The 23,107-nt window shown below is 36.8% G+C and overlaps 2 protein-coding genes across 15 annotated transcripts in view; one reads left to right on the forward strand and one right to left on the reverse strand.

Annotated features, from left to right (window-relative positions):
- The window catches only part of DNAH7 (dynein axonemal heavy chain 7), a 104,574-nt gene extending 101,175 nt beyond the window's left edge, over positions 1–3,399 (forward strand). For 5 of the 8 annotated variants that reach the window (XM_035332228.1, XM_035332229.1, XM_035332222.1 and 2 more), the window contains 2 exons: positions 729–832; positions 1,225–3,399. In XM_035332228.1, the coding sequence (XP_035188119.1) occupies positions 729–832; positions 1,225–1,431 (311 nt within the window). In that variant the 3' untranslated portion in view covers positions 1,432–3,399. Of the gene's footprint in view, positions 1–728; positions 833–1,199 lie in introns of all 8 variants that reach the window. The other 3 variants (XM_035332225.1, XM_035332227.1, XM_035332226.1) reach the window with 3 other exon arrangements.
- The window catches only part of SLC39A10 (solute carrier family 39 member 10), a 117,349-nt gene continuing 95,878 nt past the window's right edge, over positions 1,637–23,107 (reverse strand). For 4 of the 7 annotated variants that reach the window (XM_035332257.1, XM_035332258.1, XM_035332256.1 and 1 more), the window contains 9 exons: positions 21,939–23,012; positions 20,656–20,857; positions 15,123–15,292; positions 13,980–14,198; positions 12,656–12,776; positions 10,872–11,240; positions 9,035–9,115; positions 7,406–7,596; positions 4,645–4,803 (listed from right to left, as the gene is read on the reverse strand). In XM_035332257.1, the coding sequence (XP_035188148.1) occupies positions 4,645–4,803; positions 7,406–7,596; positions 9,035–9,115; positions 10,872–11,240; positions 12,656–12,776; positions 13,980–14,198; positions 15,123–15,292; positions 20,656–20,857; positions 21,939–23,003 (2,577 nt within the window). In that variant the 5' untranslated portion in view covers positions 23,004–23,012. Of the gene's footprint in view, positions 4,804–7,405; positions 7,597–9,034; positions 9,116–10,871; positions 11,241–12,655; positions 12,777–13,979; positions 14,199–15,122; positions 15,293–20,655; positions 20,858–21,938; positions 23,013–23,107 lie in introns of all 7 variants that reach the window. The other 3 variants (XM_035332253.1, XM_035332254.1, XM_035332252.1) reach the window with 3 other exon arrangements.

Consider the following 23,107-nt stretch of genomic DNA (forward strand, 5'->3'; position numbering starts at 1 on the left):
ACAGTTCTTAGTACTCTTTTTAATAGTTTTTTGAGGATCAGTTTGACTGGTAGTTGTGTGAGAAGGGTTTAGCAGTTTGACTGGGAGACCCAGACAGTTTTCAACTTTTTGTTGTTGTTGTTGGGGTAGGTTTATTTTTTGTACTTGAAAGTTACAGTTTTCAAGTCTATACAACACAAAGGTGCGAGTCTTTAAAAGACTTGCTTTTTTTAAACTCTCTTAATGAACTGTTTTAAAGATGTAACATTTAAATTGCTATATAACCTTTAAATGGTTAATTGCCAAATGGCAATGTGAAACAAGCAATGGAACAGTAGTAACTGGGTAAAGAGTCTGTATGGTCAGATCTTGTTTAGAAACATTAAAGTTCATAATATGTAGTACATACAGAAAACTTGGTAATGACAATTGTGAAAATAGTGTCTTGTACTTTGGAGTTTTACTTTTTACTTCCCTTAACATTTTAGTAAAGACTAGATACTCCCTGATACTGCTAGACATTGCGACTTCATAAAACTTCATAGAATTATAATAAGAAATAATAAATTGTAATGCTGTAAAAGATTGCGTTATATTCAAAGTTGATTATTTGGAACACAACAAAAATTGACAAAAAGGCCCCCCACAACCAACAGACCATTAGCAAAGTGTGTTGCACTAGCTGTTGCTCTCAGCTAGAAACCTCTTCCCGTTCTTGCTTAATACATTACCTTTTACAACTGATTCAGGGGTCTACATTCAGGGACTGTTCTTGGACGGAGCACGCTGGAACAGAGAAACTAAGAAGCTAGGAGAATCCTTTCCGAAAATCCTCTATGACACAGTACCTGTGGTGAGTAGCTTTCATTTGGTGACATTTTATATTATTAGATATGAACAAATATTGTAGAATAATGAGGAACCTAAGTTGTAGCCTTGAAGGGAAAAACAGAGTAATTGTTAAAAAAATAACTGAATTGAAAATGCTTTGTGTTCAAAAGCAAATTTAAGCATCTAAGAGGAGCTGAGAATCCTCTACTAGTAATGATGGCAACAGGAGGTCCAGTGTTGCAGATTTTGGAGAGGAAGCAATCTGCTAAGAAAGAGTAATCAAGAAACAGATTTTCAAAGGCTACGCGTAAGAAAACAAACACCACAAACAAAAATATTTTGGCAAGCCAAGAGTGTTTCCCAACTTTTTTTTTTTTTTTTAACTGAAGTGAAAAGGCTTATTCTTTGCTGCAGATATGGCTAAAGCCCTGTAAGAGAGCAGACATTCCACAGCGACCCAGTTACTTGGCCCCAGTGTACAAGACCAGCGAGAGAAGAGGTGTCTTGTCAACTACTGGTCATTCCACCAACTTTGTAATTGCAATGACCCTCCCTTCAGATAAACCACAAGAACACTGGATCAGACGGGGGGTGGCGCTATTGTGTCAGCTTAATTCGTAAGCCTACCAAATGGAGGTGCATTTCCAGATCACTTCTGAGGGATGCACGTCCATTCTGAAATGCCATTTGAAAAGAGAAATCAACATATGAAAGGAGGATATATATATCTTTACAATGTTGCATTTGTGCATTTCATGAGAATTGAAGCAAAATACTAACATCTAAAGGTGCACAATAAAATCTTATACAAGACAACAAGAATATCTGCTCCTTGAATAATTTTATTTTTTGAAGGCTCCTTATTTATAAGGAACATACATAAAATGAACACAACACTGTTGACAATGAACAAAACAGCATTTGATCTTTTTCCAGCTTTATAAAATTTTTAGAAATGATTTAGTTATAACAAAAAAAATGATAGCTCAGCTGTATCTTATAGGACCATAATCACATTTGAAACCATAGACTCAATTGTTAACTGGAGGGGAAAAAATAAAAAACAAAAATCACACTGCATCTAGCAACTACATTATTTTCTAAGCATAATCACAGCGGATTGAGTGCAATGTGATCTACATCAAAATTCATATGGGATGTCACACAGTGACAGCATTGTATACAAGTAACATGCCCTCCAACAAATACAAGTTAAATGAGACTCTGGATCCAAGCAGAATGGAATGTTGAAGCCAAGTAGAAATGTAGTGGAATTCAGATTGTCTGTAACATGACTTAAAAGTGTACGTTAGATTGATTTGGAATTCAGTACTGGTGGAAACCTAGAGAAGTCACAGCTGTTACACTGCTCTTCATAAGTTGTAATAAATACTAGAAAATAAAAGAAAAACAACATATTTAATGAAAAATGCAGTACCTGCCTTCAAGGACCAAGTTTTTCCCTTGTCTGAAGATGGCGTTGGAAGGAAGTTTACTATATTCCCTATATAGGCAGTGTATTAAGCTAAAACCATACTCCAACTAATACAAAAGTAAATATTCTACCTGAAATAAAGAAAATTTCATCTGTAAAAGTATTAAAAGAAATAAACTTAAAAAATGATTTGACAATATCAGTTCAACCACATGACCCCTTATACTTGACAGAAATTAATAGAAAATTAAAATTAAGGGTCAGTTCAATACATAAACAACACAGGTTGTTTAAGTTAAGATTCTCAGAAGTTATCCAGTGACTTAAGTCTCTTTGAAAATGGTACTCAGGGACCTAACGTGGGCACTAGGAAAAAAGTGTCACCCAGGATCTTTACATTGCAGAAGTTCAGCAAACTGAAGCTAACATCAGTGTTGTGCTAATTAGGGTCCAGTAGTAAATGTGTTTAAAGAAGAAAAACAAAGAAACCTGAGTTCTGAGCATCAAATGGCTGCATACCTGAACTCTGGGCTTTTGGCTTCTTCACTGAAGAAACTGTGCTCTTCTTTGAAATGGACCCTTAATACTGTTTCTTGATACTGCATTAGGAAGAAATACTGGCAAGAACCAACCCAATACCTTTAAAATATACAAGCTGCTCTTGGTAAAAACTAAATTGACCCATGAAGCTTCAAAAAGTAACAGGCCACAAGAAACACACAAACTTGAAATGGAATGAAGATACCAACTGGTGCTCTTTAAAGGCGTTAGGATCAGTATGTTTTTAGCAGCTACACTGGCACCAAGCAGACTGAAACAAAACTTACAGCACATAGTCAAAACACAGCTGACCTGGCATACACAAAGAAGACGACGAACTGTGTCTTCCAGGAAAGGCTACTACCATGCTTAGGACTGGTACTACAGAATCAACTTGCACTCCTCACAAACTCACTGATTCGCTTTGTGTTTTCTTCAAGGAGATGGCTACTAGAAGAACTCATGTCTGGCAATATAAGCACCTCAGCAAAATCCTATCTAAGACATCTGATCCTGGCAAATTAAGGCCCAAATTTTCAGTCTGTCCTTCCAAATGACATGTACAACAGATCTATCACATCTGCTTTTTAATAACCTAATTTAAATACCCAAATTGTAAAAAAAAAAAATCACAGAAATGATTTACATGCAGGAAGTAGAGATATTCTTTCTAACTCTCTACTGTGAGATGGCTGGTGCTACCACGTCTGATATTGAGGCATTATAGAAACAGATTTTGATCTGGTATTATAGTATTGCAAATAACCCACCAGTACGTACACAGACCATAATTTAACTTTTGCGCCCAGGTTCAGTAACTAGCATCTTGCACTTCGTACTTTCTTTTTTAACATAAAGAGGAGAAAACATTCCGAAGTAACTGTTAAAAAACAGAAAAAATTCCCATATGGACTCTCTGTTAAAAGGGAGTTTGCACACATTCACAGCCACAATTCTTCAGTAGTTTATGCTGCAAGTGGCACACAATACATGTTTAGCATCTGTAGAAAGAACCAGGAGGAGCTCTGTAACTCCAACATCAGGGATTTCCCCAAGCTAGCACTAATTCTATTGCATTTTGCATTTTCTTACTAATATCAAGGGACAAACATCAAATAAATTTTAGTCAGGAAAACATCGTCAAACTGATCCTTGACAGAACATAGCACTTTGCAGCGTATATTGCAACAGCCTGCCTTCTTACACATGAGGTTTTTATAAACGAGGGAGTGCAATTTAAGGTGTACTCTTAAAAATTTAAAGATTGCTTAGATTTGGACTTGTTTTTTTAAATTTAAAACAGCAGAGTGGTTTCCAGTTAACTACTGTTGTTAAGATTTAATACTTAAAGTCACCACTATGCAGATGAATCCACACAGAAATGAATAAACAGATGCATATATAAGCACAAACCGATATATGCATATATATGCCCACTGCTTAAGACTTGTGTGGTACTAAAAGCTTACTCAGGTTCCTTGTAGGTATGAATTTGGGCTGTAACATTTTCCAGGTTTTGCTCAAATGTAGTATGAAATGGTATTTTCCCAAGTGTATAGATCCTGCATATTTGGTATGTTTTTTATTTAAGCAAGTAGCGCACCCAACCGGGCATTTATTTCTCTTATTTAGTATTTCCAAATTATCAGTCATTTGAGTTTAGAAGACACATTGAGCAATCTCATCTGATTTGAATTAGAAAAAAGCAGGAGTTAATCTACACAGAAATGAATATATTGTATTTGTGTAAGTAGTGCAAGCCACTGCATTTCCTCTGAGCAATGTGCATACAGTGAAACAGTGCAGACTCAAAGCCATACAGTAATATTATTGTATCCACAGTGATTACCATAATTAGGTCAAAACTGGATGTCAAGCACAATTTTATCTTCATAGAGGGCAATCACCAGCATGATGGCAAATCCAAGAAGCAGGCCTAGATTCTGAAGAATGAACTGTCCCACAGGACAATAGCCATGCTCTTCATTATCTCCGTCTCCATGAAGCATTTCTGGAAGCTAAAATGAAAAACAATTCTGAAGAAGTTACTTCACCTTTATTTCATTTCACCACTGACAAGTGTACAAGAATAGTTCAAGTTGATCAAGAATAAACACTCCAGGATTTAGTTATAAAAACAATCCACCAAGACATAGTTAAAACTACACCCAGTCATTACATTATAAAAACCATGATCTCAGACATCATGTATTTAAGTAGACAAACTCAAAATGCCTTTCCTGTGGACGTTTTTGATCTTTTCCTGGATGACAGTTCTATTTAAACTTCAAGTTTCTCAGGACAAGGACCAGGTCAGTATTCTCTGAGCCCTGCTCTTTCAAGTTTGTTTAGTCAGTTAAAGCTAGCCATACTCAAATAAACATACTAAGTTTTTACTATTGCTACAGTAATTACATTGCTGTAAACATACCCTTTATAATGACTTAACTGATTAACTCAGCCATTTGTCATGTTACATGCTTACACATTCACGTATATTTTCTCTTAAGTATGGGAATAATAGGGATCAATCTGTATGCTACGGCTAAATCAAGAGAAAATTAGGTAGATATATTTTAAAAAAAATCTGAAAGCTCTTCCTGTTCCTCAGCTATGAAGGAAAGTCAAATAGTACTGCTGAAAGGACCACGAGCAGACTTGGCAGACTTAGAAATAAATCTTATGAAGCGTTTTACAAAACCACTCAAAGACGACAAAAATAACAATGTTGTTTGAATAAATTAATTCAGGAAAGCATGAGGTAAACAAAGAAATTCATTTAAGGCATACTTAATATAGAAAAACATTATACAGAACAGAACAGAAGCTTCAGGTAGTACACAGCACAAGTCTCTATTATTGCTCTTCATTAAATAGGCTGTAACTGTGTTGGTTATTCTAAGTATCTGAATACTGTGCAACAGAAAATGACAAATTATCACAGCATTGAATCAGCTAAAGAGATAACCATATTACCCATCTAGTCTGCATTACTGTATTTTGAAAAGCTGACAAATTGACCCATTGAGAATTTAAATATAAATATATACATATGTACACGTACACACACTGGTATGAAAAGGCTCGTCACTTGTAGATTACTAAACATTTCACTTTTAAGCGCATATAAGCTTTATATTGATATGACCAATTTCAGGGAGCATACAGACAGTCTGGTCCTGTCAATATAAAAAAAACACCCTCTTGAAGTTAAAAGGTAGATATCAGGGATTAAAAACATGATCTATTTATTTGCCAGTAAGATGAAGTGATTCAAGTTGGATGAGGAAGGAATTTAGGAAAATCCCATGTACCCACTCAAACCAAAACGGCAGTGTCAGGAGGGAAGACCTTATGATTGTTTTTCTGATAGTTATCACCACATGAAGTAGATGTCATGGAAAGCATGAAGGTTTGAAAGTGTCCCTGCTTCAGGTTCTACTGAAGAACAGCATCTTTTACTTTGTGTTAGAAAACACGTAATTAGAGAAATTGCAGGACAATCAGATGCAAGAATACCAGAAGGTCCATTCTCAATGTGCTGGTGTAAGGAACGGATAAGGAAACGCACCTTGGTGGACCTCTGTTAAGCTAGGGAAGGACTAAACTCTGAAAACAAGGTTTTTGTCAGGTAAGCACATTACTGAAACACCAATACAAAAAGGTGGTGCAGTTTCAAGTGTGTCACACAGAGGCTTTCCTGCTCTTGTTTAGAGTCACACCGTAAGTCCTTGATTATTTGGATGCTACAATGACCATGGAAAAGGACAAACAATAAAAGAATAGAAGTACTGCCTTCCTTTGCTGTCTTCAGTCAGGGTACATATAGGAAAAAAAATATCAGCCACAGAACTTAAAACAAGGGATTATTCAGTAATTACAAGTTACAGCTGAACATCTGGAGTTGCATGAAAAATCATTCTCAACTTGGCAGCCACTCTCTTTAGCAAGCCCTGGAAAGGACTCATTTACCTTTAACAGAATGACTTCATCGCTAGAGTGTATTTACTAAAGTTCTCTATAATGAAGAGAAATATCCCATTTTTGACTGTCTTTCTTTGCCAAGACAGCTTCTGTGGTATCAGGAAATTCATCAGAAACTGAACCTTCATTTTCAGCAGTCTTAGCTAACGCTTCAAGGATACCACTAAGGGTGAGAAACCAGGCTAGGAAGTAGCAACTACTGGCCACAGAGGCTGAGGGGAAAGGGATATTCATAATGCCACCTGCTTTACTTAGCACCAGGAGACTAATACGATCAGCCCACTCAGAGCACATCAGACATCTGACAGCCTCATGAACAGTAACAAAGAAGTGATGCTGTTCCAATGAGAACTGCTGAAACCCAAAGCCTGCGTGTGTCTGTGGCTTATGCTAACTGAAAGATGCCTGCTTGCTTTGACAAGTCTGCCCATGAGAATCAAACACCATTTTGTACCAGTTAACTTTTGGGGAAGATGTTAAAAAAAATTAAAAAACAAGTGGTTTGAAAATAGGATAGGCAGCACAAATGTATGCCGAAGATACTTGTCACAACAAAAAATGTTCTGTGGTAGATGCCATTTCAAATCCTAGCTTGAAGCAGGGAATGCCAAGAAGACAGAATCATAATCACCTTACCATATCAACCAGTGCCACATAGAGGAACATGCCTGCAGTGACCGCAAAGATCCACAAGGTGATGTTGTTCGCGTACTGTCCCACCGCTGTGCCTATCAGCATCCCTATGTAAGCCATCATGGCAGACAGGAGGTTGTACACAATAGCTTGCTTTACCGTCATACCAGCTTTAAGAAGCACAGCAAAATCACCTGAGGAGGAGAGAGAACACAGGGGTTTAGTATTGGTAGTCCCCAGGAGAGCAAATAGGTAAATTAGCCTACATTTACTGTCTCAGCAACCCAAGGCACCGCCAAAGTAAAATGCTGCTAGAGGCTCACAGAAGATTGGGCAACAGGATTATGAAAGCTCTTATAACAAAATAATTTATGTACAGCAAGTCCTTGGTTACAATATGATTTACAGGTGCCTATTCATGACACTGATTGACAGAAGGGTATTAGTGATTAACTGTTAAAGGTTAATAGAGGAATCTAGACCTGGTACTCCCACAGAAAACAGGTTTAGTTTTGACCAATGCCTGTTACCTATATACATCTTACCCTGCAAATTCAAGAGGATAATGTAAGAGGTTAATGATAATCAGTTCCCACAGAAGGTGACAATGAATTTAAGAAATAAGGTTCTAGGAAAAGGAACAGTTACATTCAGAAGGAATGACTTTGCTTGCATTCACGAATGTTTGCTGGTTTAAAATATGCCAGGTAAACCTGTGTTACTTTGAATTTGGACCACCTCTGCTAAAATTGCTGATGGAGGTAGATGTTCTATAAAGATCTAAATTTTCAGCCCTTAACCAGCTAATAGTTTTACTCCCTTCAAACTGAACTCTTATGAATATGAGTGAAAGATGACACACAGTTAATATGGTAATGAATATATTATTCCTGTGTCAGATATTCTAGAAATTAATTGCTCAATCTCAAATCAGAATCCAGAGCATATACAGTGAACTATGGTATAGCACCACTATTGTATAGCACCACGAATATCTTCTCATCTACCATCCCATCTGCACCCATTACTTACCTTGTGCTTAGTATTTACCTATGTAAAGTTCTTTTCACCTGTCACCTCTATGGGCATTACATACACAGTTTAATCTAGCACAATTTCAGGTTATAGGCTGAATAATAATCCAGTACCTACAGGATTTATCTAAATAGTCACCCACACCTACCAGACTTGGTGATAACTGGTAGGAAGCATCTTCTGAAGATCTCCACAAAGACTTTTGCTAATTCATTTAACCTTCTATAGTATACCATAGGATGTGGGACTTTTTTTTTTTTTTTTTATCAAGACAATACCATATGGACTAGTGTGAAACCATACACTGCAGAGGTATAACACCAAAAACGTGTACTCTATACTCCTAAGAACATTTTTAAAACACATTCAAAAAAGCTTAATGGAACAAGCTGTAGCTAGATGCCTGCCAAACTAATCTTGTATTAATATTCTCTTTACGTACACTGAAATAATACTGCTCAATCACTCCTGGAAATTCTGGTCACCCTTACAGCAACAGCACTGCATAATGCTTACCAGGATAAGTATCACAACAGCTTTTAGATACATATTTCATCCAGCTGAAGATGAAACACATCAGTTTATACAATTAGTTACCTAATTCATGGGGAAGCTCGTGACAAAATACTGCTATAGATGTACTGATTCCTCCTGTCAGTCCAGCACTAAAAGCTGCTCCTGCAAGAAAAAATAAATTAAAAAAAAAAGATACAAATGGTATTTTACTATTTCAAGGCAGCAAATTTAATCAACAGACTTCTTAGAATTACACTTGTTTCCTAAAATGCACACTAATACTTTTTTCATCGCACTGGAAGTATCGTGGATGTGCATTAGCACTGTGTACTTTATTGCTTAGTTCATCTGAAGAGCAAATCCTGAGACAGAACACAACTGAGAGACATAAAGGCAACAAGCTAATAAACTGCATCACTTTTACATTTTGAATGCATCTCAAGTTTATTAGGGTAATTATGAGTGCACATGAGCAACAGGATGGCTCTCTCCTTTCCAGGCTGGAAATCCAAGCTCGTGTAATCCACAAGCTCTCCATTTCTTTAATGCTTATTCCTAAAGCATGATGTTTTCAGCAACAGGAATAAGCCTAACTTGGAAGTTAATAAGGAGAAAACCTTTTGTGAAAGATTCTTCTAGTAACTTTTGTGTAAGCTAATTTAATTCAATCAACTTTAAGTTCATGCCTTAAATCATTCCGAGATGAGAAAACTGATGTTAAGTTTCTGTACTATAGCAGAGAAAGGTACAAGAAGAGCCTGTAGTGAGCAGTCAAAACAGTAAATAAAGTAGAAAAAAGGCACAATCTTAAGATAGAGGAAATTTAACTTTCCTCAGAGAAGTATGGATTCCTCATAACTTGATATACATTAAAAAGATTAATGCAAACATCTCTAAAACTGTACCAAACAATCAGGTGGTTGGGCTTGACACAGGAATATTTAGAAATTGAGTTTTAATACAGTGAATCTTTCAACAGATGGCGTAGTGATCCTTTGTGACCTTAGAAGCCACTGTCAAAACGTCTTACCAATTCATTAAAACGTCTTACCAATTCAACATGAAAAATAAAGCAGGAAGTTGATTTTTATAAAATATGGTTTCTTTTTAAATCAGAAAAAGAGAAAATGGAGATACTGTAGTAGATTCCATTGTTAACTCAAAGCCCTAACAAAGAGCTAATCCCCTATGCTTCTTTTGACTTGTAATGATGTGTTAAAATTAATGTGTTTTACAGTTCAAATCACATTTAGAGGTTTATAATAACTGAAGTTGTAATCTAATCAATTTTGTAATTGTTCCAATTTCTCTGTTCCGTAGTTTAACCTACATTTGGCTAGACATAAATCTGTACTAACTGTAATCCGAAATAATACTTTGCTGAAATAAGAATAAAGTTATCCTAAGGAATACTTTTTTGAGTACCTGACTCATTTATTAATGCATATATAAATATATATTAAATATTGTATATTGTATAAATATTGTATAAATATTGTGTCATTGATAATATACATATTATTATTATAAATAAATGTAAGTAACAACAAATGGCATTTCTTATGTGTTATTTTGAGGCAAATACTGAGACCCAGACAACAAATACGCACTACCAGTGCTCCTTAATTCACAAGGAAGTTATTCAGCACCTGTCTTTATCTGACAGATTGCTACTGTTACTAATGCCAACAGAGTAATCTTGGTGGAAGCAGTCACTGAATATTAACAGAAGGAAGATGACAATTAAAACTGATGGCCTTTCTTTTAATTCCTGCTGCTCTGAAGGAGACTAAACAATGCCAGTAACCATAGAAGCTAACTGGAAATCTTCCCTGTGATCACTGATAAGTAAAATACAACCACAGTTACTCAACGTGAGGAGAAAAACTGTTGAAAAATACTCGATGTGTTAGCCTACCTATTGCTAAGCCGTCACTGAAGTTGTGAATTCCATCTCCCATAATTACCATCCAAGCAATATTAGCTATCCCTGTATCTTTCAGGTCTTTTCCAGAATGACAGTGGCCATGAGAATGATGCGAATGTTTGTGATGCCAGTGGTGACTGTGTTTCCTAGCTATCATTTTATCTTCACCATGGCTGTCATACTCTGAGTCGTGAGCATCATGCTCTTGAGCAGCATGTAAGACATCATTGTGAGGATGGTGCACATTGTTTTCTTCTTCTACAGACAAAAAGTTTTTGGGAGGGGATTCCAGCTGGCCATCTAAGTCAGTCAGTTCAGTTTCATTAAGTCGATCTTCAGATAAAACCGAGTCATCTGCTCCTACATTGTAGTCAATTGAGAGAAACACTGCATTAATTATTATTAGAACATATCCAGCAACTACTGCAACATTAAGCTAAGAATTTAATTGCTTTGTGAAAGCAAAAATAGTGTTTTAATACATCCTAATCTACTAACTTTGTGATTAACATTCTGTCAATGAATAAATTCCATTACCCTGTTTTTCAGTGATTTGCACATACAAAGGCTCCACTGTGAGGCAGCAGCTATGCACCCATAGCACACAAAGTCTGTTTTAGCCTGACCTAGGTGTACATCTGTGATTTTGTTACTGACGAAGTTTGTGGTTGAACACTGGAAAAGGAGAGTTGCCAGCACCACAGTAACATCTTACACGCTGCAGATGGAACTCTGCACGTACAGGACACTGAAGCATAGCACGATCTGCCGCTGATACAACAGATCTTTAAACAGCTTCTGTACTGCAAGTGTCTTTGTGACAGACACTTGTGTCATACAGGAAACTCCTTTAATATATCTCATTACCCTGCTAGCAACCAAATCCATTTTTATAGACAGACAAACTGAAAACAATGCAGAAGGCATATGTGTATAGCGTTTACTAATATTTCTGAAATATTGTTAAATAAAAGGAAGTGGCAATACGTGCTCCAGGAGACAAAACCAATTATAGAAAAAAATACATTTATCTCATTTTAAGTTACTTGAATAGAGAAGGTTGCAGACCTAACACTCCCTACGATGAACCATTTAAATTAACAAAATTGTATTTGTATATATTTTAGCACATGTATTCTTCATCAACAAATGAATTCAGCAGCCACACCTGGCAACAGGAAGGCAAGTTTACAAAGCAAAGCTCTTCCCCTTCTCTTGCCCCTTCAAGACGTGTGCTATAGCATTCCTTCTGGGTTTATACTGCACAAACATTCAGATTATAATGAAGGAATAGTATATGAAAATTGTTCTGGATCCTTGAGAAACATCCAAGATATTTGATTATATTTATGAGAAGAAATTAATTTTGCTTAGCCTTCTAAGCCAAATTGTAACTGGTCAGAGGATAGAATCTTTTAAGTGTAATAGCTTATCTTTCAAGTTGTGTGTGTTAATTTTTGATTTAGTTTTTGCTTGGTCTGAGCTAGCTGGGCCCAGCTTAACCAAGTGCTTAACAAAAATAATTACAGCCACCCAAAAACCCTGACTGCTTCAGAAGTCTGAGAACCATTTGTAGGGTATATTAGGAAGTATTCCTTCTCAGATCTCAGGAAAACAAAATATATATAGCACAGGGCAAGTCTATTAAGTCTTATTAACAATGATTTGCATAATAGCAGCACAACTGCACAAGAGGTTACACGCTACATGTCATAGGTTATAAGCCATTACTTTGAATGTCATAATCAGAGAAAATTCTGAAAATAAACACCTACCTGCAAGGGGTTTGAGCTGAAGCCAATCAGCATCTGGTCTATTATTTAATTTGTGATCTGACAGTTTCCTTCCAATTGGTGATTCTTCAGTCTGTTTTTTCTTGCACCATTTCTGCTGGCTCTGCAACAGGAAACAATTAACACTGGATTTGTAGAAGGACATCAACAGAAATGAAAAAACTGAAGTTTTGCCAAAAAATCTTAAAAAACAGACTACCACACACATGCACAATTTCACTTCAGTAACGGAGTACATAATTGCAAAGAACACTGTAACAGCCAAGAAACACATACACCTGGAATCATTGCATTTACTTATTTTGTTCAGGAAAGCAAGCATGCAGCAAGAACAGCTCCTGTTTTGTTCAATTTTAAAAGTTTTTACTCCTACTTCCTCATATTTTCCTTTAGAGAAAAGCTTTCTATCTTCCTGTCTGCACCCCATACTACAAGGACTACAGTTTTGCCAAAGCAACTTAGGAGATTTAACTATTTATCTCAGAGATATGCCCAACATAATAGCTTTTATCTTTTCATCAAAAGATCTAAGAAATGCCTCCTCCAACACAGAAAATCTTTTGCTGCCTGTCCAGATGAGAAGTTTGATGTGAATGAAACCAGAGAAACCAGAGAAATTTTTGCTCACTCTTTTTTGGAGAAGCAGTTTTCATAAAAGTGTACTTAATAATGACTGCTGAAATAATATGGCTCTTTGATGGCTTGAATTTCCACTGACTTACATACCTCTGCAAGTACTCCATGTCCTTTTATACCACCACGAATACAGCCTGCTTCCAGACCTAAAAATCCAATCCTTTCTTTTCAGGGAAGGAAGTAACAATTTAACTGACATTGTACTGAAAGCAGAAGGTCTGCAATTTTCTACTGTGACTACTGCTGTTACACTGGCATGGTTAGTTGAGAGTATACAGTTACATTTCCCCTAAATTGTTTGACAATTGTTTTGCTCTATTACTAGTTCTTTCTTACATACCTCCTTTTGTATTTTTGCAAAGAGATCATAACGTTCTGAGGAATGAGCTGTAATTTCTTATATTTAGAGATATATACCTCAGTAGATGTTGCCAAAAGCCTGGTATTTTCCCTATCAGATTTCTACTTTGTCTCCCCAGATTACTTTGTTAAGAAAAGCAACCTGTTTTAGAAAGGGTTTCCTCACATGAAATCAAATGGGACACACGTTAGTGGCATGTGCCTATGTTTACAGGAAAATGCATCACCACGCAGACAATCCCTCAGCACTCACAAAGATACATTCACGTAAAAAGATTTTTTTACAGTAGCACACAATTTTACTGCATACCTTTTGTTTATTGTAATGCTTGTACATTCTTATACAATGTTCAATGATGAACAAAACATAAATGCCTCCGAGTGCCACAAGACCTTTCAACACCGGATCATTTTCTTCTAGAAAGCCTTCAGTCCCTATTCCGTGTGCGTGGGCATGTCGATGAGAATGCCTGTGTTCATGAACGTGACCTTGGCCATGGTGGTGGCTGTGGTTGTGGCCTCCATGTGACTGAAGGAGAGAAAGCAGTAACACTGTGTGACCTGGTGCATCTGGGAGACTGGAACGGCTCTGACCTCAGATGACAAAACATGTAACCTCTCCAGAACAGTAGTACCAAAAACACTTCAGAAGATTATTGTCTTACAGATACGTTTTACCACAGAAAAATCTTCATGAGTCTATTTATTACTCTAATATTCCTCCAGATAATTTTTAGAAGGGGGAAAAACAAAGAAGCTTCAGCTTTTTTTCTGACTAAAAAGTGCTAAATGCTAAAACTGAGAACACTTAGGAAAATCACACAGTTGCAGTTGCTACTGTCCCACTAACAACCAAGCCTCATGTTTTTAACTATCACAATCAATTATAACCTTAACTCTGATACAAATTTGAAAGAAATATATATTAAAAAAATCTGTATTAAAGTTTACAAAAAGAAAACTTATTAATGTTAGTCTTTTTGTTAAAAAGATAAATTTAAGTTTTAGAAAACATTTCCCTTTTTTCTAACAATTATGGCATACGGTCACAAATTAAAAACTGCTTACATTCCCCAGGAGTTTGGGCAATTTCTTGATTCATTACATTAGAAGTTAATTTCTCCCCAAAAGCTAGTCATCAGTAAGCCATATCCCCTGAAGTACTTTCAGGTGTTACTGATACACAAGTATCAGAAGAAAGTAATTCAACGAAGTTTAAAGTACTCTTCTTGGTCTCAGCCATTTTAAAATATTTTTAAAGTTAGGTTATGATTATGCAACTGCAAGTACATTTATTAGTAACACATATATTGTGTTTTTAATGGAAAGGCTCAAATACTGTTTCAGGATGTCCATCAGTCAAGCCAATCTACACCTCTGATTATTAGTTGACACTTGACTCCTTCTAAATTCTACATGCACTTGAACAAAAGGTAAAGAAAGCAATACTTACATGTGGCAACAGATGGAGTAGAGCATCTCCACTCATTGTTCCTACAGCCAGAGCTACCAAGAAAGTTAGAAGAAATTTGAAGCACCATTGGTTAATGATGGGAATCAAGATCACACCTAGCAAGGAAAGCAGGCTAATGACGGTGATAGAGATGATACCACAAAACCAGGCTGTGGGAAGAAATGGATACAGAAAGCTTATCAGAATAATACTTGTAAAACTTTTAAGACTGATTAATGACTTTCAACTGCGTCTTAAGAACGTGACTTTCCTTTAACCTAACTTGGGTGACTGTTCATTCAAAAGGTGCTGAAAATATGCAGATAGTACTCAAGTCCACAGCAAGATACACAGGCTTATTCACTGTGCAATAGAACAAAAACGTTAGAACACAACCAGCTAAGGGAACAGAACAGCCCAGCTCTTCTTACTGACTGCAAGCTCCCAGCTTAGCCCTGCAGTCCATTTGTGAAACACAAAAACCCAGACTTCATGCTGGAACAAAAACATCTTGGCTATTTTTCTCAACTTACTATGACTCTATGGGCACTAATTCATACTGAACATTTGTTTTCAATTAGACTCTGATGGAAATTGTAGCTGGACTAAGTATTTCTCCCCCTTTGGTAGGAGTAACATGTTCAGTTAGGCACCATTCTCTTCATCTGGTGCTCTGAAAGATACATTTTTACTTGCGAGAAAAAATGTAAGACTCAAACCTTTGACAGAGAAACCTTAAAATCAAATGCTAAGAACTTAAAAAGAACTGAAAGCAACTTGCTACCGACAAGAAACAGTTTGTATTTTTTCTGAGGACCTCTACTGTTGTCATTAGAAGAAACACTGATAATGGCATAGGGTACAATCAACATAATCCTAAGTAAAGATGTGCCAATTTCTACATGACAAGGAATGACAGAAGAAACAGATTCTGAGCACAACGAAACATGCCTCTTGCCGTCAGAATCTCGCCCTAGTAAAATACTTTCTTCTACTTTTTTTTGTCCTATCGGAGAAAGTTCAAAGAACAGTAAAAAATGTTTAGTTCCAGTAGTACAGATCATAAGGTTCACATTCCCAAGGTCAGGCATAGATGGTGGCTCCAAGTATTAATGATTTACCTCTTTCCAATATCACAGCAATACACAGAAAAATAGAAATGTATTTACAACATAAAATAGAGATTTACATGGAGAATTACTAAACTAATATCCAAATATGGTATTATCTGTAAATATAACTGAAAAAGAAAAGAAACTTTTCTGACACTCATAGTGTGATAGTGTCACTATGCAAAGTAACATATTACAGTGACAATGGAGTGAGCAAACAGTTACCTCTGCTGAACAATTTTCATTAGAGGCTCCCATTTTACAAATATTAACTGCTTGGGCAGAGATCTTTCAACAATATAATTTCCTGAAGCTGAACTTTTTAATTATTTGTATCAAGTTTTAATATACTTCAGGTATTTCCAGTTTTCTTTCTAGCTTCACTCCTTATCAAAAATGTCTACGCAATTTGCAAGCTTCAAAGAAAGTAAGCAACTTCTGATTTTTAAATCATTAGTGTCTCTGTACTTTGGTACAGGATCTGACTTCCCTCAAGTTCTGCTCATTCTTCACCAAGCAGGGAAAAACATCTTGGGAAATGGGTGTGGGGAGATGAGAAGAGAGAAGGAAAGATTATATATTTCAATGAGCAGCTGCAACGTATCACTTGGCAGTCAAATGTCCCAAGAATTCTGTTTGTACAAAAAATGATCAGATCAGATTTAACAAGACTGCCGCTAGAACTGTGTCTGCTGCAGCCTGTCTGGTTCAACACAGAAACTTACAACATCTGCTGTTCCACCTGTGTTGGGGGATACTCATTCTTACAAAGTCTGTATCTCCCGTGACAGTGCAGAAAAGAAAACAAGCCAATTCAAAAGCACAGGTTACAAGAACATATCCAACAGGAGAAACTGACTGGAAAGAGCCTTATAAAGCACGCAGCATATACTAGAATGGGCACTGACACTGAGAAGAAAATGGAGTTCATGGAAAGGCAAGGACTGCAATCACATGAGGAACTAAAGAACCTAAGTTAGAAAACAGGAATACAAAGTAGGTCTAGAGTGGAAGCAGGACCCTGCAAACCAAAATACTGTCGCTACACAACCCTGAATCATCCCCAGAGCACTTCAATCACGTACACTCGATGAACAAGCCCTGCTGAAAGAAACAGCAGAGATGGACATGTAACTCAACACCAAATCGTAACGTGCATGCTCAAGTTGCCCAAATTGAAGCTAGCAGCCAGTTGGCAGGACACTGGATCTCCAATCTGGACACAGATGTTCTGATGTTAACTGCCAGGTTAAGTGACCAACAGCCTTACATGGAGACCAAAACCGGAGGCTGTGTGTACTGGCTGAAGTTTCATCTGTCATGGCACAGATTTGGCAGACACATCTCTGAAGGGCGTACATACCTTTTTGAATGATAGAGTATCTAAACATGGCACCCTGATTAAGATGAGGCACATGATAATGAGAATACAGAATCTGTGCAGCACTCTGAAGCTGATGGTCAAAATCAGAAGCTGTTAAAACAGCTGTTTAAACTCTTTAAAATGGTATGGATCCAAAATGTACTGGCTTATAATTTTCTTCTGGAAAAAGAAAAAAAAATAAGAGGGAGGTGATCCAAAAATCTCCTCTGTGAGGGACCTCTGTTCAAACACTGCATAGCAAACAAAAGATGGCTGCTCTGCACCACATTTGCAGCGCTGTTTGTAAATTAGACCAGGACAGTAAGGTAGATTCCTTAGAAAGCTGAGAAAGGTTATCTATCTGCAAGCTCTCAGAAGAGAGCAAGCTAATAGCAAGGCTCCAGTGCAGCAAAGCCTTCCTGCATTCATGGAATGCTGTCTGATGTGAAATACCTTTAAACAGCATCCCTAGCTGATCACTGACTTGAAAAAATTGCTCATTGTTTACTTGCATCATTTCTCAGTGCTGCCCCTTCTGCGAGAGGCTAGGTTCTCAATCCAAGTATACATTACAGTATTTCATGGACAAGTAGGTGAATTATATTCTCAAATGTAACTTCTTTCACTTGAGATGTAAACATGGTTTTACTCTATAAGTATTCATAGCACAAGCACACTAAAAAGACCCTTGCCAATATCTATGGCAATTACACCATTCATGTGAACAGTGAGTTGCTCCAACTTCTGGCCCTGCTTCTGAAGAACTGAATCAAGGACTTGTGGTAGCATCAATCTGTTCACAGTCAACCAAGTGACAGCTGTAGAAATGATTTCAGTGAACTGAACTTAGAAAAGAAAAAAAAAATACAAGTGGCGGTTTGTCCGGTAACTACAGCAACATAAGTTCTCAAATGATTTCAAAGTACAGGAAAAACATGGTGTTTCTTAAATGTGGAAAGCCAATTCTCTGTTCCAATGTCTACTTACTGATTCCCAATCATTCAAACTGAAAAAATGAAGTTAAATGAAAAGCTTCACTAGTTTTACCACATTCAGGATCTACCTCTCTCTGACTGACAGCTGTGTATCAGCAGCTAGATAGTCCACACAGAGTCTGGGTGGTTTCATAACAGATGGAGTTATGATGAGAAGTTGGGAAGAATAACACATGATACAACCCTCTTCAGTACAGCCCTGTTACGTATCTAGAAGTTCAGTAATCAAAGAGATTAGTTTGATTCATATTCGGATGCACGCTTGCTTTGGAATTGCCTAGGAACCCTGGATGATGATAATGCCACCTCTTCCGATAGGTACACCATGAAAACTTTGTTGCAGATATAAAGCCCTTGATAATCCTCTATTAGGAGATGTTGCAGAATTATCCACAATTACAGGTACAAAACTCAACATGGTTATCTAAGGTTTTGGTCACCTGTTAATTATATTATTTCGCTTTAGAAAACTGCACTGTCAGACCCAATGAAAACCTTACAAGTTAGCCCAAGTGAATAGAAGCAGCACCAGTCTATTGCATATTTTGAAAGGCTTAATTAATTCTGAAGGAAAAAAAAATCAAATAGAGTGTTTTTAAAAAATCTGCATCCTCCTAACTTTGACAAGCATTTCTAAGAAAGTTTACATTAGCCTGGGCAAGAACACATTTTCATTTTAGCAGAATCTCACAACCTACAGGTTAACAGTTACTCTGACATTCATCCCACACCTCCCTCAATCCTCAAATACCAGTTCAGACTTGTAGTTTGCAATTCACTTCCTTACTTAAAAAGCAAAAATGATTATTACATCACCTGAAATCTCATTCTAGTTACTGGAACAGTATACATGACATTGTTAGATATCATGGTTTATCATTACCTACATCAAGCTGACCTGTTTCAGAAGTTACTGTTTGTTTACAGAGCCAAATTTATTTTTTTGTTGTTTTCAATTAACTGGCTAATGTTATTTATACTCAAAATACCAAAAAATATGTTAAATGTCCACAGTAAGGTTCACTTATTTTGCTAATTAAGTCTTGTCAAACGTTAAAGGACCTTCATGCCTAGTTATTCATCAACTCTCTTCCTCATTATATAGAAAGAAAATTAGCTCTTGTTAAAAGAAGCACTCAGCTGCATAAACTTTCTAATTAAACTGGTTCAAAGTATGTGCAACATGACAGTTTCATGCATGGTTTCAACATCTTAATTGGCAGAAAATGCTCAAAGCCGTTCTACAAATCCTCTTGGTAATAAGGCAAGGCAAGGGTCAACTCTAACTACAATGAGACTACCCCAGAAAACAATTGATTTGCTGCCACACAAAACATACAGCATATCTGATTTACAGCCATCTCAACAGTAAATGAGATACCGTCTCTCTATAGGAGATTTACATGTAACAAGCTAATCTTTATTAATCATGCTGGAGTCATTTAAAATAATTACTAGCACTGCATTCTTTCCAACAGTTATTAACATCTATCAGAACGTAGTTACTTCAAGCTTCATTTCTCACAATGTTAATACACTTACGTACCAATCAATATTCACGTCCCCAATACTTTTTAGATTTGTAATAGTTCACTGCAGTTAAAACATCTGTCAACAGTTCCATTATAATTCCTGAAGAAGACGTATCACTTTGAATGATGGAAACAATCCAAACTGTGGGCAGACATGCATCTCTAAAGGTGCTTTTATCTCCACTGATTTTGTATGTTGCCTATACTCCTACTATAAGAGTGTAATATCTAAATATAGGAGGGAAGAATCCAGGCCAGAATGTCTGTTACTCCTAATAAAAGGTAAGAAAAAAGATGGCTTCCTGAGTCATGACCATTTTGGAGAAGCTATGACAGCACCAAACAGGATGCTTTATCTCCTGACTTAAATTAACATGTTGTCTCAAATTTCTTCAAATTTTCAAAGTTAAATTTCAACCATTCTTTTACTATGCCGCCAGTGCTAAGCTGTATGACATTTCAAGCTTTTCTGCAAAGTTAATATTCACAATACAAAAAAAAAATGAAAGCCTTTGGATGTTACACACCTACCTGAAGCACCTGTTTTATCTTTATTCTCAATTGATGCAGTTTTACTTTTCATAAAATCTTCAAGCTCATCATAATGTACAATACAAAGCCTTCTCTCAATTTGGTATAGCAGAGCAGGACACATGTATGTAAACAATTCAGGAGATATTGGAGAGCTGGTTTCCAGACCATAATGTCGTAGCAGCTGGGTAACATTCAAGCACTGCAAGCAAATTGTACAGAGAAATGTGAAAGCAACTATTTCATTAAAAACTACAGTTGTGGAAAATTTAGCTTATAATTTCATAACATGCAAAGGAAAAGCAAAAAACTCTGGCCCACAACATTCCATCAGAGCTAAAACACGCTGAAACTCATTCAAATGGTTCATATGGGGAAACAAGCAGTAAGTATATCTGTATTACACAACTCAGTCTCCAAACACCTATATAATTTTTGATAAATGTCAATCAAAATGAATTTCCACACTCTTTGCAATCACACAAGTATAAGCACTGAAGAAATAACAACAGAGAAAGAGTGGAAGAACAAAAATCCAAAATAGGTTCTCTAATACTTCTCTCCACCTTCTGTGTTTGGAGTTTCACTTGTAACTCTAACTCAGCATTCACTCCAACCTTTTTTATCCTGTTACATTAAAAATCATGGTATCAAACCATCCTGCTTGTGTAGTTAACTGTGAGGGGGAAGGGAAAGTAAACTTATGGTCCTGGCAGAAATAGTGGGTGCTGAAAGGAGAAATGGAAGAACAGACTTACACCAAGCACAGTACTACAGAAGTTGCATCTATATTGCTTCACATTCTTTTAGGACAAAGAAATTACAGACACATTGGAAAATATACAAGTGTTTCTTTTAGGAAGAAGTCTCTGTGCAGTTTCCAAAAATGTTAATAGGTTAATAGTCTTAGATTCATAAAGAAGTCCAAAAAACACGGGGAGAGGAAAAAGGTGCTCATGAATTTGGGGAAACAAACAAACAAACAAACAAACAAACAACCACCTGAAAGCAAGAAGCAAGGTGTCTTAGAAAATTTGAAGTATCACCTTTAAACAGAGATAAGCAGGCAAGATACCCTGAGAAAAGAAGGATGATGGGCAAGCAGACATGAAAACCCACGAAGTAAGCTCAACATTGTGGCACTGACCTCTTAGTGTTTTCACTCTGCCTGTATTATGCAACTGACACAAACATTTCCTTCTGCTTTACTTGTGGGTATGCATCTTCAATTATTATTTAACAACAGCAAAGGTGAACTTGCCAGTTCTCCATTTCATACTCACCTCTTCACGATCACGTTCATCTTCATTATGATCCTTATGACTACGTGCTGAAAAAGTAGTGTGTTTTCTTACACTCATCTGCTTACGAGGTGCCTCTCGCTTGCTGGTATGGTGATGTCCATCCTCATTACCTAGACTGGAATCTTGATGTCCATGACTAGTAGAATGATCACTACTGTGTTCGTGATGATGTACATGCATATGAGATGCATCATGTACGTGATCATGTTTGTGAACACGGTTGTGCTCATACTGATCACCTGGATGATGATCTGGAGCATAATCTTGCGTAGTATCTCCTGAAGTCTCACTGATTTTCTTTCGTTTCTTCTTCTGTTTCCGTTGTTTTCTTTCACGCTGATCCTGTGTTGTGTTTGTCTCTGTTGAAGGTCCATGGTTCTGTTCTCCATGCTCACTATGACCAACTGAATCATTGCGAGAATGATGTGTACCATTATGGTCAAGATGATGATGCAGATGAGGATGGTGATGATGGTGATGGTGACTCTGGTCATGAATGTGTTTCCCATCACCTTTTATAGATGACAGCGCTGCATCTCTCTCATGGTCACATTTATGATTTCTCTTTGCAGCCATACCAACCGTGGTTTGATTTTCTGAATCTGAGTGGCTATGAGGATGGTTATGAGAGTGAAAATGCTTTCCTTCCTGTACATCTAAAGCATATAGGTGAGAAACATGATCATGGCCAATATCATCATGATTTATCACCACTACTCGTACTTCTCCTAAACCAAGGCTTATTAACAGTTTTTCCAGGCCAAAAAAGGATAATCTTCCATTTTCACCAAAACGATCAAAAATCTTTTCAATATAGTATTTTTGTTCATTTTCAGCTTCCAATGCTGAAAATTTACTCGGCATAGATTCTGTTCCTGCATTCTGGTGGTAGGGTGCCTCTGAGATCTGATAGTAATTATGGTAGTGTACACGTTCCTCTTCAGGACCATGGTCGTGTCCATCTTCATGGCAATGATTGCACTGATGAAAAATAAATGTCAGCAAACAAATGATGCAAAACTTTGTGTGCATGTGTACCTTCATCTCTGTTTCCTACAAGAAACACAAGAGGAAGCACTTAGTTGTAAAAGCAGTCTCAGTATTGGTATTGTGCTCATTGCAGTACTTACTTGCACTAACAGACTCAC

This window comes from Oxyura jamaicensis, chromosome 7 (genome assembly GCF_011077185.1).
Source record: "Oxyura jamaicensis isolate SHBP4307 breed ruddy duck chromosome 7, BPBGC_Ojam_1.0, whole genome shotgun sequence".
NCBI lineage: Eukaryota > Metazoa > Chordata > Aves > Anseriformes > Anatidae > Oxyura > Oxyura jamaicensis.